This window comes from Danio rerio, chromosome 5 (genome assembly GCF_049306965.1).
Source record: "Danio rerio strain Tuebingen ecotype United States chromosome 5, GRCz12tu, whole genome shotgun sequence".
In the NCBI taxonomy this organism is placed as follows: domain Eukaryota; kingdom Metazoa; phylum Chordata; class Actinopteri; order Cypriniformes; family Danionidae; genus Danio; species Danio rerio.
The window spans coordinates 5,950,248-5,968,756 of NC_133180.1; the positions used below are offsets into that span (position 1 = coordinate 5,950,248).

Sequence of the window (18,509 nt, forward strand, 5' to 3'; positions counted from 1 at the left end):
AACTGCAAGAACAACAACAAAAAAACGTAGCCCCTGGGACGTATTTGGCGCTCTCCAGAAACGTATATAGAGGTACGTAATTAATGGGTTGAATAATATTCATCCTTCAGTGAACAGCGGCATACACTGAAAAATTAAAAAATTAAACTGCATATTAACATCTACCAAACACAAGTCATTTGTAATGTGTATAGAAAACCAGTTCATTTGTGCGAGAAGTTTATAAAACAGGCAGAAGGAATCTCAATTGAAAATGTTTATTGAAACACCATTTTTGGCCAGAAACAACAAGTATTTCCTTTATCAAAAGCTAGTCATATTACATGAATTATTCTTCATAGAGTTGCTCGCAGTGTAAATTCTGTTAATACGTTAGAGCATTTATCATTTTTAAAATATGACAGTGTCTTAAAATGCATATGCAAATTATATAATACCCGACTGAAGAATGAATGAAAGTAATTTAAATGAAAAATGAACAGACTGTCATACAGAACATGAGTGAGGAACTTAAAGAATAACAAACGAAAATGGTCTTTGTTTAATGTACAGATACAGTATGTGTGCTGATTCTTTGATTATTTGCTCAATAAATCATACATATATTTGGATTGCAAAGCGAAGTAGATCATATAAAATATTGCAGATGTTAATAATTGTGACTGTAACTGATATAATAGAGCTGAACAATTGGCTTCAGAAGTAAAATTCCCATGCATTTTCTCCATAGACATAATAAAACATTGTTTAGCCAGGAATTATAAACTAATCTGGACTAATATCACGGTTTCAATTTTACAATGTCATGTTTAATTCAAACGCACTAGTTTCCATTTCTTTGTAACGTTGAATCAAATTTACTATCAATTTCTAAGTAAAACATTGTTTTTACGCTACCTGAAATTATACACATGAAGTCAATTCATTTATTATCAATAGTATTTTACCTCTGAAGCCACTTTTAAATAATAAATATGATAAATACATGATTTGGCATATGCATGACTGCAGTATTATTTCATATGTTGTGATTTAACAAAGTCTGGGTAATTCTAAAATATCAATGACATTTATAATCAATAACATCAATGATCATGTTAAATCATTAAAAATACCATTTCAAAAATTAGTTTGGTGATCTATGAATAAAAAAATGCGACATACGTACAACATACTGTACTGTGCACTGTAAAAAGGGATCAGTTATTATACTTAATTTTTTTTTAAACCTGTTGCCTAAAAATAAAATAAAAGAGACAAATTGATTTTACTTTAAAAAGTGGGTAAATCCAATGTAACTTGAAATAGTTAGATTGACTTATTTATTTTGTAGTTATGCATATATTTTATTTACTTAATTGTAAGGCAATGGTTTTACTTGCTTTTTAATATATAAAGTCAACTAGTTGCTTTAAAAGAGCTCACTCCATTTGAGTAAAGTCAACTAGTTGATTTTAAAAAGTTTTCTCACTTTAAGTAATCAATTAATCACTTTAAAAGAGTCTATTCTCTTTTAGTAAAGTCAACTAATCTCTTTTAAAGAGTTTACTTGCTTTATGTAGTCAACTAATCGCTTTAAAAGAATCTATTCACTTTAAATAGTCATATAATCAATTTTCACTCACTTTAAATCAACTAATCATTTTAAAAAAGATACTCGCTTTAAGTAGTCAACCAATCTCTTTAAAAGAGTTTATTCAACTTAAGTCAACTAATCAATTTTTAAAAGTGCACTTGCTTTAAGGAAATTCAACCTATTTTAAATCATTTTTCTCACTTTAGGTAAAGTCAACTTAATGCATTAAAAGAGGTTATTCACTTTTTCAAAAGTGAAGTCAACTAAGCACTTTAAAAGAGTTTATTAACTTTGAAAAGTAAAGTTGACCAATTGCAAAAAAAGGGGGTTTGCTCACTTTTTAAAGTAAAGTCAACTAATAAATTTAAAACTGACAGGTTTACTCACTTTTTAAAAGTAAATTTAACTAATCACTTTAAAAGAACTCGCTTTTTCAAGTAAAGTCAACTAATTGCTTTACTTACTTTTTAAGATTATTCACCTAATCGCTTTAAAGAGTTAACTGACTCACTTTAAGTGAAGTCACCTAATCACTTTAAAAGAGTTCATTCACCTGAAGTAAAGTCAGCTAATTTCTTTAACTCACAAGTCAATTAATCACTATAAAACAGGTTTACTTGCTGTAAAGTAAATCAATTGCTTTAAAAGTTTACTCCCATTTAAAATTCAAGTAATTGCTTTTAAAAGAGTTCACTCAATTTTTAAAGTAAAGTCAACTAATAGCTTTAAAAGAGTTTTCCCACTTTAAGTAAAGTCAATTAAGCACTTTAAAAGAGTTAATTCAGTAAAGTAATAAAGTTTACTTCAGTAATGAAGTAAAGTCAACTAATTGCTTTAACTTACAAGTCAATGAGTCACTATAAAACAGGTTTACTTGCTGTTACAGGCAATTAATTGCTTTAAAATAGTTTACTCACTTTAAATAGAGGCAACTAATCGCTTTAAAAGAGTACTCACTTTAAGTAAAGTGAACTAATCGCTTTAAAAGAGTTTCCTCAATTTTTAAGTAAAGTTAACTAATCGCTTTAATCACTTTAAGTTAAGTCAACTCACCGCTTTAAAACTTTAAAATTGAAGTCATCGAATCAATTTAAAACAACACATTTACTCAATTTTTAAGAATATTCAACTAATCACTTTAAAAGAGTTAATTTACCTGAAGTAAATTCAACTAATTGCTTTAACTCACAAGTCAATTTTCACTATAAAACAGTTTTACTTGCTTTAAAAGTCAATTAATTGCTTTAAAAGTTTACTCCCTTTTAAATTTCAAGTAATCGATTTTAAAAGTTTACTCAATTTTTAAAGTAAAGTCAACTAATCGCTTTTAAAAGAGTTTATTCAATTTTTAAAGTAAAGTCAACTAATCGCTTTAAAAGAGTTTACTCAATTTTTAAAGTAAAGTCAACTAATCGCTTTAAAAGAGTTTATTCAATTTTTAAAGTAAAGTCAACTAATCGCTTTAAAAGAGTTTACTCAATTTTTAAAGTAAAGTCAACTAATCGCTTTAAAAGAGTTTACTCAATTTTTAAAGTAAAGTCAACTAATCGCTTTTAAAAGAGTTTATTCAATTTTTAAAGTAGTCAACTAATCGCTTTAAAAGAGTTTATTCAATTTTTAAAGTAAAGTCAACTAATCGCTTTTAAAAGAGTTTATTCAATTTTTTAAGTAAATTCAACTAATCGCTTTAAAAGAGTTTACTCAATTTTTAAAGTAAAGTTAACTAATCGCTTTAAAAGAGTTTAGTCACTTTAAGTAGTCAACTCATCGCTTTAAAAGAGTTTACTTTTTAAAAATTTAAATAAGTCATCGAATCAATTTAAAAACAACACATTTACTCACTTTTAAGAATATTCAACTAATCACTTTAAAAGAGTTAATTTACCTGAAGTAAATTCAACTAATTGCTTTAAGTGAGTTATTTCACCTTAAGTAAAGTCAACTAATTGCTTTAACTCGCAAGTCAATTAATCACTATAAAACAGTTTTACTTGCTTTAAAAGTCAATTAATTGCTTTTTAAAAGTTTACTCACTTTTTAAATTCAAGTAATTGCTTAGTTTACTTAATTTTTAAAGTAAAGTCAACTAATCACTTTAAGAGTTTTCTCACTTTAAGTAGTTAACTAATCGCTTTCAAAGTTTACTCACTTTAAGTAAAGTCAGCTGATCGCTTTAAAAAAGTTTACTCAATTTTTAAAGTAATGTCAACTTATTGCTTTAAAAGAGTTTACTAGTCATCTAATTACTATAAAAGCGGTTACTGACTTTTTAAAATAAAGTCATCTATTTACTATACAAGCAACAGGTTTACTCACTTTTTAAAGTGAAGTCAATTAATTACTGAAAAAGCAACAGGTTTACTTGCTTTTAAAAGTAAAGTCAACAAATCGATTTAATCGCAATGGGTTTACTCACATTAAGTAAAGTAAAATCAACTAATCTTTTTTTACCAGTGTGCAAGAAAACAACTTTACAAGTCAATTCAAACCATAATATATATTATCCAAAATGTTCACAAAGATTATGAGAAAAGTGTCCCTCGTTTGCACAATCGTACATGTTGGTGATGTTTGGTGAGGTATCACCAGTTCTGGAAAGAAAACTGGAGCCATTAATCCTGGGTTCATTTTTGCAGTGTGGTTCTCTTTTGGTCAAAGTGCAGTTTTAGGTCTGCTTCATTAGTTATCGCTGGAGATTTTGTGGGCTGCTGTGGGTTATCCGGTTTGGGGAACTGGTCAGTTAGAGGTATCTGAGTGAATGCTGTTTGTTCCCTCTATAGGAGACGTGACTGATGACGGAGTGACGGCATCATGCCAAACGCCATTACCCTGTAAATAGACACAGAAAACACCAAGTTAAGGTCAGAATGGAGACATTAGCTGCTATTGATTTTAAAAAGTGAGATCAGACAAAACTCATATCCATAATCCACAAACTTGTGTGTTTTGAGCTTCACATTTAGAGCTGTATTTAGAAGCAGAGCTCAAGGCTGTGTTCTAGTATTACAGTAGTTATCCCCATTATGGCCTATTCCAGTGGTGGCCAACCCTGGTTCTGGAGAGCCACCTTCCTGCAGATTGCAGTTACAACCCATATCAAACACACCTGCCTGTAATTATCACATGGTGTTCAGGTCCTAATTAATTGGTTCAGGTGTGTTTGATATGGGTAGCAACTGAAATCTGCAGGAAGGTGGCTCTCCAGGAACAGGGTTGGCCACCCCTGGCCTATTCCATTCACGCACAGTGGCATAATACAGTAGGTCACATTTAAAGTGATTGTTTCATTTAATTTATTATATAATCCTTTTTGTTACTTCCAATTTAAATGACCATATCATGAAATATATAGTTAGCATGAAATAAAATGACTTGTGTCATGAAACAGAACCCCTAAAGTCAAGGTTGTGTAAACGTTAATAACAAATATCATTAAGTGTCCATGACATCTAACGCTCTGTGTGATTATTATTTTCTCCTGGCGTCGGTATTATAGAGTCAGGCCGCTTTTCTGTCTGCCTCAGTAGATAAATGAAGCTTTAACACCGCGACTCCAGATCAACTCCATTATGAAGCCAGCCTTATCAAACCTCATCTGGGAAAGACGCTTTTCACATGGATATAAAAAGCTGCAAGCAATTCCAGTTTCATATTTTATTACAGCGATAAGAAAATGGACTGAAAATCCGACCTTACACAATGCACGGTTCAGATAAACAGTCGAAGTCAGAGTTAGTAGCCCTCCTGAATTATTAGCCACACTGTATATTTATTTCCTTAATTTCTTTTTAACAAAGTGATTTTTTTTTCAACACATTTCTAATAATAGTTTTACAAACTCAGTTTTAATAACTGATTTCTTTTATCTTTGCCATGATGACAGCACATAATATTTGACTAGATATTTTTCAAGATACTAGTATTCAGCTTGAAGTGACATTTAAAGGCTTGATTAAGGTTAAGTTAATTAAGCACTTTATTAGATGCACCTGTCCGACGGCTCGTTAAAGCAAATGTCTAATTAGCCAATCACGTGGCGGCAACTCAATGCATTTAGGCTATAGACATGGGCTGCGTCCAAAACCGCCTACTCAGTAGGTACTGCATTTGAATTTAAACGTACTACTCGGCCGTTAGAAAAGTACGTTCTATACAGTATGAATGTGAAAAGTATGAATGTAATTCAGACGTACTACATCCGCCATTTTGTCATGGTCACGTGACCTGCTTGCGTCAATTGCATCGCTTTAATCTCATTCATTAATTTGCTCGCGGGGCATCATGGGATAGCGCAGCGTGCATGGGATGCGCACTCTAGAATCTCGCCGGAAGTAGTAAGTCATCCGGGTACTTCTCGCATACTGTTTTTCGAATTCTATGAATTCGGACATACTACTCGGCTCGCATACTGATTTTAGCGTACTATATAGTATGGAAGTATGCAGTTTCGGACGCAGCTCTGGTCAAGATGATCTGCTGCTGTTCAAACCGAGCATCGGAATGAGGAAGAAAGGTGATTTAAGGGACTTTGAACTTAGCATGGTTGTTGGTGCCAGACGGGCTGGTCTGAGTATTTCAGAAACTGCTGATCTACTGGGATTTTCATGCACAACCATCTTTAGGGTTTACAGGGAATGATCTGAAAAAGAGGAAATATCCAGTAAGCGGCAGATATGTGAGTGCAAATGCCTTGTTGATGCCAGAAGTCATAGGAGAATGGCCAGAATCTAGCTGATAGAAAGGCAACTGAGGTCTGCAGAAGAGCATCTCTGAACACACAACACATCCAACCTTGAGGCAGATGGGCTACAGCAGCAGAAGACCACACCGGGTGCCGCTCCTGTCAGCTAAGAGCAGGAAACTGAGGCTACAATTCACACAGGCTCATCAAAACTGGACAATAGAAGATTGGAGAAACGTTGCCTGCTCTGATGAGTCTCCATTTCTGCTGTGATATTCGGATGGTCGGGTCAGAATTTGGCGTCAACATCATGAAAGCATGGATCCATCCTGCCTTGTATCAATGGTTCAGGCTGCTGGAGGTGGTGTAATGGTGTGGGGGATATTTTCTTGGCACACTTTGGGCTCATTAGTACCAACCGAGCATCGTGTCAACACCACAGCCTACCTGGGTATTGTTGTTGACCATTTCTATCTCTTTATGACCACAGTGTACCCATCTTCTGATGGCTACTTCCAGTAGAATAACACACCATGTCATAAAGCGTGAATCATCTCAGACTGGTTTCTTAAACATGGCAATGAGTTCACTGTACTCAAATGGCCTCCACAGTCACCAGAGCTCAATCCAATTGAGCACCTTTGGAATGTGGTGGAACGGGAGATTGGCATCATGGATGTGCAGCCGACAAATCTGCAGCAACTGCGTGATGCTCTCATGTCAATATGGAGGGAAATCTTTGAGCAATGTTTCCAGTATCTTGTTGAATCTACGCCATGAAGGATTAAAGCAGTTCTGAAGGCAAAAGGAGGTCCAAAACAGTACTCGTAAGGTGTACCTAATAAAGTGGCCAGTGTGTGTATAACAATGGTTTGTTCTGAAGACAATCGGATAAAAATATTGCTTAATAATATTGACCTTAAAATTATTTTTAAAAATTAAAAACTGCTTTCATTCTAGCCGAAATAAAACAAATAAAACTTTCTTCAGAAGAAAAAATAATATAGGAAATACTGTGAACAATTCCTTGCTCTGTTAAACATCGTTTGGGAAATATTTGAAAAGGAAATTCACAGGAGGGCGAATAATTTCGACTTCAACTGTATGTTTGTTATTAGATGCATTTTGCAATCATGGAAATTGAGCTCATTTGCTTTCCATCCTGGCAAACAGCCTCGTGTGTGAATGTTAATATGAATCCATACGTTTATCTTTGGCTTTTCACAGAGGCGGCATCACCTCAGCCAGAATTAATCTGGCCTGTCGTCTTTGTGGGCTCATGGTTTGATCATACAGCGTCTGTCTGAATGAGTCCAGAAGACCTGCTGTGAGGAGATTAGTCCTTCACCACCGCTTTCAGTATTCAGACTCTAACGCACTTTACACTACAGCTTTGGTGCGGATTTGAGTCTGCTTAGATAGAAAGTGTTAATATTTTGTCATCTGTGGTATTTAACATGGCAATACCTAATACATACAATGCAGAATAGGAAATTAAAGATTGTCTCAACTTCAACAAAAGCATAAGATCTCACTCTCCCCTCAAAATTCATGCATTCATTTTCCTTCAGCTTAGGAAAATTTCTGTTTAACAGAGAGCAGATTTTTTCAACACATTTCTGCACATAATAGTTTTAATAACTCATAATATTTGATTTATTTTATCTTTGCCTTGATGACAGTAAATAATATTTAACTAGATATTTTTCAAGACACTTAAAGTGACATTTAAAGGCTTAACTAGGCTAATTAGGTTAACTAGGCAGGTTAGGGTAATTAGGCAAGTTATTGTATAACGATGGTTTGTTCTGTAGACTATCGAAAAATATATAGTGTAAAGGAGCTAACAATTTTGACCTTAAACTGTTTTTATTATTTAAAATAAAATAAAAAGGAAATAAAACACATAAGACTTTCTCCAGAAGAAATAATATTATCAGTAATACTGTGAAAATTCCCTTGCTCTGTTAAACATAATTTGGGAAATATTGGGAAAAAAAAAATCAAAGTGGGCTAACAATTCTGACTTCAACGGTATGTTTTGTCATCTGTGTTTGATGACGTTTTCAGAATGTGTGTGTTTTTTTAATAATACACTAGTCGTGTTTTAATTACATTTCAAATTCTACTAATTTAAACGATGAATTCAAAACATGTCTAATTGAAACATGTCAGTTTAGTAAAAAGGGTCGTAAATTGCACGAATGTTTGGTTACATTTTGATTTAAGGTGTCGTTGTTTCAGTGTAGCTACTCATACTAGTGGCTACTAGTTTTTTATTTTATTTTATCATTGGTATTCAACAAGGCCATTCAGAAATTACAGGTTGTCTCAACACTAACCTAATCATATACTCTCAGCACCCCCCCCACCCCCCCCCCCCCCCCCCCCCCACACACACACACACACAAAAATATAATTTAAATAATTGTATTTAAATCATTTTTTTTTAATTGTGAAAAAGATTTTTTAAATTAAATTAAATAAATTAAATTAAATAAAAATAAAATAAAATAAAATAAAATAAAATAAAATAAAATAAAATAAAATAAAATAAAATAAAATAAATTAAATTAAATTAAATTAAATTGTTAAATTAAATTAAATTGTCTCATTGGGTAAATTCAAAGTTCATGAATGTAGCTTAAATAGGCACAGATCTACATATAAAAGTAATAGTAAATAAATAAATAGTAAAAATAAAATAAAATAGTAATAATAATAATTCATAATACATTTATTATTAGAGTTTTTAATTAAATCAAATTAAATTAAATGTAATTTAAAATTATTTATTTTTTTGCAAATTTTAAAAATGTTCTCTCTGTAACTTACATTCAGGCCATGAGGGCTGTAAAGTGGGTTTCCCCGCAGACCATCACTGTAACCCAATGACTGGCCGATGGCGTGACGTATGGAGTCTCCCTGTTTGAAAGAAATGAACGTCTTCAGTATTGTGTGTACCATTTTTAACACATTAAATTCATCAACATAGATTGTATCAAAGTAGCAAAAGTCACAATAAATCGCCCTCCTGTGATTTTTGTTTTTTTTATTTTCAAACATTTCCCAAATGATGCTGAACAGATTCAGGTATTTTTCACAGTATTTCCTATATTATTATTTCTTCTGGAGAAAGTCTTATTTGCTTTATTTCGGCAAAATTTTTTTTTTATAAAACCATTATAAGGTCAATATTATTAGCCCCCTTAAGCTATCTTTGTTTGTCTACAGAACAAACCATCGTTATACAATGACTTGCCTAATTACCCTAACTTTACCCTAATTACTCTAGTTAAGCCTTTTAAAGTCTCTTTAAGTTGAATACTAGTCTCTTGAAAAAATATCTAGTCAAATATTACGTGCTGTCATCACGGCAAAGATAAAATAAGTCAGAAATCAGAAATGAGTCATTAAAAATATTGTGCTTTGAAATGTGCTGAAAAATATTCTCTCTGATAAACAGAAATTGGGAAAAAAATGTAAAGGGACAATAATATTTTAGGAGGGCTAATAATTCTGACTTCAACTGTAGATGAAGAAATGTGTGTGTGTGTGTGTGTGTGTGCGTGCGTGCTTGTGTGTGTGTGCTACCTGTGTCTGTCCAGCGCCGGTGACCTGATTGGACTGGTATGACCCGTTCAGACTGGACATACTCATAAACAAGTCTCCTGAACCTGGTAAACTGTGTGAACCTGAAGTACCTGCAGACAAACAGAGACATGTTTGACATTAGGGGCTCTATTTTTACGGTCTAGGCGCAAAGTCTAAAGTGCATGGTGCAACAGCATTAAGGGTGTGTACGAATCCACTTTTGCTATTTTAAGGACGGAAAAATACGCTCTGAAATGGTGGAAACTCTCTCCACTGAAAACATCCATTAGCCTACATATTTAATTTAGTTTGTTAAGCGCAAAGATTTGTTTCAAAACTATTTCTAACTTCAGTTCTAATTTCCAGCAAACAAATAAACGAACAATAATAACAAAGTGTGTTCAAAAAACCACATGGAGTTATACTCAAACACACATCCTGTTCTTATGCCCCATATGGTCCAAAACCCGACAGGTGGACAAATCTGAGCTTGTTTTTAATAAAACAAATATAAATATACATTCATTCATTTGTTTTCTTTTTGGCTTAGCTCCCTTATTAATCCAGGGTCGCCACAGCGGAATCATGTTTTACGCAAGCCGAAGCCCTTCCAGCTGTAACCCATCTCTGGGAAACATCCATTGACACTCATTCACACTCGTACAATACGGACAATTTAGCCTACCCAATTCACGTGTGCCGCATGTCTCTGGACTGTGGGGGAAACCGGAGCACCCGGAGGAAACCCACACGAAGACGCGGAGAACATGCAAACTCCACACAGAAACGCCAACTGACTTAGCTGAGGCTCGAACCAGCGACCCTCTTGCTGTGAGGCGACAGCACTACCTACTGCGCCACTGCGCCACCATAAAAATTCATATAATAAATAATACTGCTAATAATAAAAACATTATACAAAAGCAAAGCTTTTAGCTGGTCAATGGTGCTGTCTATTTTATAGGCCGTTTCCACTGAGTGGTACGGTTCGGTACGCTTTAATGGCCGTTTTCACAGTAAGTTTTTCAGCACACTTTCGAAAGGGTACCAAAACACGAGAAAGGGTACCAAAAGGTGGAGCTACACCGCAGCTGAACGCTGATTGGTTACAGAGATACATCACGAGCTTGTGGAGCTAGCCAGAATGAAAACAAAGGAACCGCCATGTTATAAATATATATATATATATATACATATAATACAAATAATATATACATATAATAATAAGCTATGGATGACCTGAGCTCAAAGAAACCCTGTCGTCGTCTTGATGTATGGACACAAAGCCAAGAATAGCAAATCTGCCGTGTCCTGTTGCTGTTTTACGAGCCTGTCTAAAAGTGCGAGCGGTTTTTGCTTTCTCCAGGGAGCTTATGATCGCTTCTATATTTGATATAACAAACTTCTTGAGCTGATGATAATAATGTGTGCGTGACTATTGAAGTGTCTCCAGCATCTGATCCTTTCAGAAAGAAAAAGACAAACGCAAGAGTGAAGCGCAAACAAACAAAGGAGAAGCCAGACAAAACAGGAGCAAATAGTTTCAGCAACCTGAATCATAAACAAACTGCCATGTTTATCATCGCCTTTTGGACTATTATGAACTCAAAATGACAGAGTTGCTTTCTAAGAGAGCTAACATGTGCTGGTGTACATTATAGACACAGATGAGAGGTTTGCTCTGACTGTGGCCGATATTTTGTGAGGTTTTTGAACCTAAATAAGGACTAAATGTCTGCTGTGTGTAGTTTTTCTGTAATTGGTAATATATCAGAGACTGTAAAGGGATGTATGTGTTCATATATGTTGCATTTATTTATTTATTAACTTTCTGTCGTACACCACACTCACCGAAAGGTTACCCTTGGTAGTGGAAATGCAAACCTGACAAAGGTGACCCATACCGACCTGTACCGAACTTTACCAGTTAGTGGAAACGGGCCATTAGTTCCTCAAAATAGCAACGTACCAGCAATGCACTTTAACACACCTCCTTTCTAGACTAGCACACACAAAGCGGGACAAATAGATTTGCTTTTTAAACAATGTGGCACAAAACAGGAAAATTAGGGCTGCACTGGTCTGAAAATAGCAACACATCACGCCAAACACGTCTTGCGCCTTATTGCGCCGGGTGTATGATGGGGCCCTAAGTTTGTCTTTATCAGTCTGGATATCTTCTCGTTTTATTCTTTAATGTAAAATACAACAACACAATCCTGAACTAAGTCAGTTTTTTATTTTTATTTAGTAAATTTCTTTGAAGTCCTCTTTTGATTGGTGTAAAGATTTTATATCCAGAATATCATAATTTTGAAGCAATTGACTATTAAAAACTGTGCTGTTTTTGACCCAAGCATTAAATTGCTCTGTCTCAATGGGCGTGGTCCACTGCTCTGATTGGCTAACAGTTTTGCATATTAACTGCCTGTTTGCTGGGGAGTGATGTAATTGTAAACCATATCCTCTCACTCCCTTACAAAAATAGTGTTTTAATTAAATAAAATAATAATAATTGAATTGAATTGAATTGAATTGAATTGAATTGAATCTAATTTAATTTAATTTAATTTAATTTAATTTAATTTAATTTAATTTAATTTAATTTAATTTAATTTAATTTAATTTGTTTGCTTGGGTCAATTCAAGGTGCATGAAGGTAGCTTAAATACACACGTTTCTACATCTGAAAACCAGCCTTGGCTGGGTCAGATGGCGTTTCTGTGTGAAGTTTGCATGTTCTCCCTGTGTTCGCGTGGGTTTCCACCACAGTCCAGACATGCGGTACAGGTGAATTGGGGAGGCTACATTGTCCGTAGTGTATGAGTGTGTATGTGTTTCCCAGTGAGTGCAGCTAGAAGGGCATCCGCTGCGTAAAACATATGCTGGATAAGTTGGCGGTTCATTCCGCTGTGGCAACCCCAGATTAATAAAGGGACTAAGCCGAAAAGAAAATGAATTAATTAATTTAATTTAATTTAATTTAATTTAATTTAATTTAATTTAATTTAATTTAATTTAATTTAATTTTTCACTTGCGTAAATTCAAGGTGCATGAAGGTACCTTAAATACACACATATCTACATCTGAAACCTAAATAAATAAGAAGTAAACACCCACTGCTCTGATTGGCTAACAATTTTGCATATTAACAGGACTAGTAGGTGTCGATTGTCAGCAGAGGCGGGGCTTATCCACTCTATTACATCATAGAGTCGATCATTCCAAAAAGTGTTTCACACTGTCTTTAATATAAGCTGATTTTAGAGTAACAAAAGGGTTTGAGCCCCGAAACCTACAGGATGTTTTTATAATATTATGAGCTCTAATATGTCAAAAGACCAAGAGCAATTTAGTTTCTCAGTTTATGACCCCTTTAATACTCTTGTGTGATTTTTCTAAAGCTTTATAGGCAATTCATAACTTATTAAAACAGGTAAACTTATATATTAACTAGTTGCTCTCACAGCTTCATTGTGATCAAATTACATTTGTTTTAATGAAAGTCATACAATGGTATTGTTATTGTTTGTTTATTTTGCTTTGGACTTTTGTATCCATGCTTTACAATTCATCAGTTTGTTTGATTTGTGTATATTATTATAATTAACAAAAACTTTCATCGGTCACAAAACTTATGTTGACGAGATGTTCAAAAAAAGGTCATCAGTGTGATACTTTATATGCATATTGTCTAACAAACACACAAACAAACAGGAAGACAGACAGAGGAAGTTGAGTCTAATGATAATGAATGATCACAGGAAGAGTCTGCCGTACCAGTGAACATGTTGTTTAACAGATTGTTTTTATCTTCTGCTGCGTCCAGTTGAAACTCTTCATCTTTCATCTGAAAACCTGTATAGAAGATGACCGACAGAACTCTTTTAATGTTTTTTTTTAATTCATTTTAGAAATGTGGGTCAGCATTTTCAGATCTTTAGTAGTGTTTGTTTTAAACAATGTGCAGTGTATTTGCACTTCATTGTTTTGTAAAAATATGTGCCCTCAATTTTAATCAAACACCATAACCTTCCCTCCCCTCTCAAAAGACTTTACTTAACTTCTGTTCACATGTAATGCAATAAGGGTAGAGCTTTTAGTCACTTAGGGTGGAGCTCTCAGTGATTTAGGGGGGCTATCAGTCATTTGGGGGGTTATAAGTGATTTAGAGTGAGACTATCTGTGATTTACGGCGGGGCTATCAGTCATTTAGGGCGGGACTAACAGTCATTTAGGGTGGGGCTATCAGTCATTTAGGGTGGGGCTATAAGTCCTCTAGGGCGGGACTATCAGTCATCAGTCTTTTAGGGCGGTGCTATCAGTCCTTTAGGGTAGAGCTTTCTGTCCTTTAAGGTGGGAATATCAGTCATCAATATTTTAGGGCGGGGCTATTAGTCCTTTATGGTGGTTCTTTCAGGATGGAGCTTTCAGTCTCTTAGGGCAAGGCTATAAGTCTTTAAGGCTGGAGCTTTCAGTCTTTTAGGGTGGGGCTGTCAGTCCTTTAGGGTGGGGTTATCAGTCCTTTAGGGTGGGGCTATGAGTCCTTTAGGGCGGGACTATCAGTCAACAGTCTTTTAGGGCGGGGCTATTAGTCCTTTAGGGTGGAGCTTTTAGTCTTACAGGGTGGAGGTTTCAGTCTTTTAGGGTGGGGCTGTCAGTCCTTTAGGGTGGGGTCATCAGCCTTTTAGGGTGGGGCTGTCAGTCCTTTAGGTTGGAGCTTTCTGTCTTTTAGGGTGGGACTTTCAGTCATCAGTCCTTTAGGCGGGGCTATTAGTCCTTTAGGGTGGAGCTTTCAGTCTTTTAGGGAGGACGAGGCTATAAGTCTTTTAGGATGGAAATTTCTGTCCTGTAGGGTGGGACTATCAGTCTTTTAGGGCGGGGCTATTAGTCCTTTAGGGTGAGAATATCTATCATCAGTCCTTTAGGGTGGTACTATTAGTCATCAGTCCTTTAGGGAGAGACTATCAGTCCTTTAGGGTGGTGTTTTCAATCCTTTAGGGCGGGGCTATCAGTCTTTTAGGGCGGGGCTATCAGTCTTTTAGGGTGGAGCTTTTAGTCCTTTAGGGCAGAAACTATCAGTCATCAGTCCTTTAGTGCGGGGCTATCAGTCTATTAGGGTGGGGCTATCAGTCCTTTAGGGTGGGACTATAAGTCACCAGTTTTTTAGGGTGGGGCTATCAGTCATTTAGGGTGAGGCAATCAGTCATTAAGGGTGGGATCCATTTCAATAGGAAAACAGAAACCATTTCAGTTGGATAAATGTTGTTTCTGTTTAATGTTGTGTGTATACCGGAGCTGGGTGTTGCGGGCGAGTTGTTCTGGCTGTTCTGCACTGCAGCCGCTACAGCCTGAGCCGCCGTCACTGCCGTCTTCGCTGCGTACAGATTTGCCTCCTCCTGGAACTTTCCGATGTTCTTCTTATAGCGAATACGCTTATTACCAAACCAGTTCGACACCTGAGAGAGAGGCAGAAAGACGAACAAATGCAGATTAATAATATGAGAAAAGAATTTCTCCTCAAATTAAAAAAAAATCAATCAATAAATAAAAATTTGTGATTAACATGTGATATCCTAGGTTGTGGCGTCTTTTTAATGCTTAATACGGCTCACCAAGGAAAATGAAAAGTAAAAAAAAAATGGAAATGCAGTAAATTCACTAATATTGTAGCATCTTATTACAACTTAAAAGAAGTATTTTCTTTTTAAAGACGTTTTAAAATATGATTTATTTTTGTGATTTAAAACTGAATTTTCAGTGTCACATGATCCTTCATAAGGATTCAACAACAGTATTTGTATTTGTGACTATATCTCAAATTAAAATGAATCAAATTTTCCCTCAGTGGTTACCCTGACACATGGTTTCACTTACGGTACATTTATAGTTAATAAAAAACATGTTTTCACTCCAAAGTTCAATAAAATATGGGTTTAAACAAAACAACCATGCATGCCTTTTTACACATGTTTTACAATGACTGGTATCCTCATACAATTGTAGGACATTGTAAATGGACCAACCTTTAGCAAAAGCACATTACCGTGGCAGAAACCCGAGCATATTAAAATTACATCCACCCCGAGCAATGGTTCCTTCATAAAATATCTCCAAACAATCCTTAAACTGCCAATGGGGTAAAGGATGGTTCAAGAAGCGCTATAAAAAATGCCGCGCTCATGTCATAATCTCTGGATCCAATAAAAAACACCCAGAAGACATGAGCAAAAAAATGCATCTTATTGTCTTCATAATGTTTGCATTGGCTGAATGTCTTATTTTAAGTTTTGCATTGAATAAATGACAGTATTTTGTTCTGTTTGTCATTCGGCCACTTCCGGATTTTAAACGCAAAATCATGCCACAATGTTTTGGAGCTTGCGATTTTCTTGTTTAACTTAAGCTGGGAAAAATGCCAATTACTTGCTATTTATAGGGTCACAAATGTAAGTCTGAAACAATTTCTCACAATAAGTGCATTATATTTATTGTAAGTATATTATATCCCAGCAAGAAGGTCGCTGGTTCGAGTCCCAGCTGGGTCAGTTGGCATTTCTGTGTGGAGTTTGCATGTTCTCCCCATATTGACGTGGGTTTCTTCCGGGTGCTCCGGTTTCCCCTACAGTCCAAACACCTGCGCTATAGGTGAACTGAGTAAACTAAGTTGGCCCTAGTGACCGTTTTTCCGTGTTTCGCTGGTAATGTCTTTTAAAAATTATTATTTAGGCCTATTTAATTGTACTTTTTTTATTTATGTGCATTAATTAAGACATAAAATGAGAAAGAACTATATAATCAACAACGAAAATGCAAATGAAAACGCTTATTATTGACAGTGTTAGTCCTATCACTTTAAATAATAAACACTGTACATCTCTCTATATTAGGCTAAATTTACACGGCTTTATTTATTTATTTATTCGTGTATGTATGTATGTTTGTACTTTCATTTTAGTTGTCTTTTATTTTTTTATTTTACTTTACAAAATGAATCCTTATTAAACAAGTTTACATTGATAATAAAGCTTGTTAACAAGTGTTTAATGATTAATGAAGGAATTATAATGCTTTGTTTCATTATTTCATCTACATTTTTAAGTAACAGCGTGTAGCTACTGTATATTTCTGTCTGTTCCCATCCCGTGTCTTTGTGCCCCCTGGTGGCAAACGGCTGTTACAGCTAAAAGCATGTTCTTAATCCCCTATTGCCGGCGCGGCGCCTCGCACAGCGGTAATGGTTCCTTTGAAGTGTGACCCACTGTATATGATACTGAGATACAGTAGTAGTAATAATAATAAACAGAGATAGATTAATTGATTTTAAATATTTCTTATATATTTCAAATTTGTTTTGTTATAAATTTATATTTTTAATCAAGCACAGAATTTTTTTACAGTATTTCCTATAATATTTTTTCCTCTGAAGAAAGCCTTAATTGTTTTAATTCGACTAGAATAAAAGCAGTTTTTAATTTATTTTAAACTATTTTAAGGTTAATATTATTAGCCCCCTTAAGCAATATTTTTTTCAATAGTTTACAGAACGAACCACTGTTATACAATGACTTGCCTAATTACCCCGCCTAGTGAACCTAATTAGCCTGGTTAAGCCTTTAAATGTCACTTTAAGCTGTATAGAAGTGACTTGAAAAATATCTAGTCAAATATTATGTGCTGTCATCATGGCAAAGATAAAATAAATCAGTTATTAAAAATGAGTTATTAAATCTATTATGTTTAGAAATGTGTTGATAAAAAATCTTTATTAAATATAAATTGTAAAAAAAAAAAGTATATAAAAGGATATAGATTGAAGAGGAGGGCTAATAATTCAGACTTTGACTGTAAAAACAGTCAGATAAAATAAAAGTCTTCATTGTGAAACATTCCATATATCAATCAGGCAGCAGATGAGTAGTTAATGCTGTAAACATTGCTGCAAAATTTGAGAAATCACCACAATTTCATTCATTTTCGATGCTAATCATGTCATTTGGGCCTGTTTTGTTTCTGTTTTGAGCACACAGAGACACAGTGACAGACAACACAGCGGACGGACTGACAGACGATGTTTTAATGAACATACCTGTGACACAGTGATGGTGCTTCCCTTCCCCTGAGGGCACAAAAACAAGGGGCTTTTTTACAGAGACCACCTCCTGTACATACCCAACCGTTACACAGACATAAACCATAAAAGTGGCTCACGCTATCATCATCTGTGCCCAGATCTCTGTAGCACAACAGTCCGACTTCTGGAGGTAAAAATACCATTTTAGATGGTGTTTTTGTTAAAAGTGCTCAGTTTACATGATCTTATGCAAGCTTGGGGTTTGATGTAGGACTCATTTTGAAATGGCCTTCGCTGCAAGTGAATTTCTAAACAATTAAAATGCTAAACTCTAAATTTACAATGTTTATTAAGAATGAAATGTTTGTTTTGCTTAGATCTTTAATACCCGAGCAGCACGGTGGCTCGCTGGTTCGAGTCCCAACTGGACCAGTTGGCGTTTCTGTGTGAAGTTTGCATGTTCTCCCCGTGTTGGTGTGGGTTTCCTCCAAATGCTCCGGTTTTCCCCAAACACATACATGCGCTATATGTGAATTGCGTAAACTAAATGGGCTATAGTGTATGAGTGTGTGAATGCGAGTGT

The 18,509-nt window shown here is 34.9% G+C and overlaps 1 protein-coding gene across 4 annotated transcripts in view; it reads right to left on the reverse strand.

The window, feature by feature from the left end:
• Positions 1 to 241: 241 nt before the first annotated feature.
• pbx3a (pre-B-cell leukemia homeobox 3a) overlaps positions 242 to 18,509 on the reverse strand; it is a 95,982-nt gene continuing 77,714 nt past the window's right edge. The window contains exons 6-11 of one of the 4 annotated variants that reach the window (XM_005171736.6): positions 17,942 to 17,971; positions 15,146 to 15,311; positions 13,633 to 13,710; positions 9,852 to 9,961; positions 9,093 to 9,182; positions 242 to 4,405 (exon numbers count right to left, since the gene is read on the reverse strand). In XM_005171736.6, coding sequence (XP_005171793.1) covers positions 4,313 to 4,405; positions 9,093 to 9,182; positions 9,852 to 9,961; positions 13,633 to 13,710; positions 15,146 to 15,311; positions 17,942 to 17,971 — 567 coding nt within the window. In that variant the 3' untranslated portion in view covers positions 242 to 4,312. The remainder of the gene's footprint in view (positions 4,406 to 9,092; positions 9,183 to 9,851; positions 9,962 to 13,632; positions 13,711 to 15,145; positions 15,312 to 17,941; positions 17,972 to 18,509) is intronic. The other 3 variants (XM_005171737.6, XM_068221394.2, XM_073951914.1) reach the window with 3 other exon arrangements.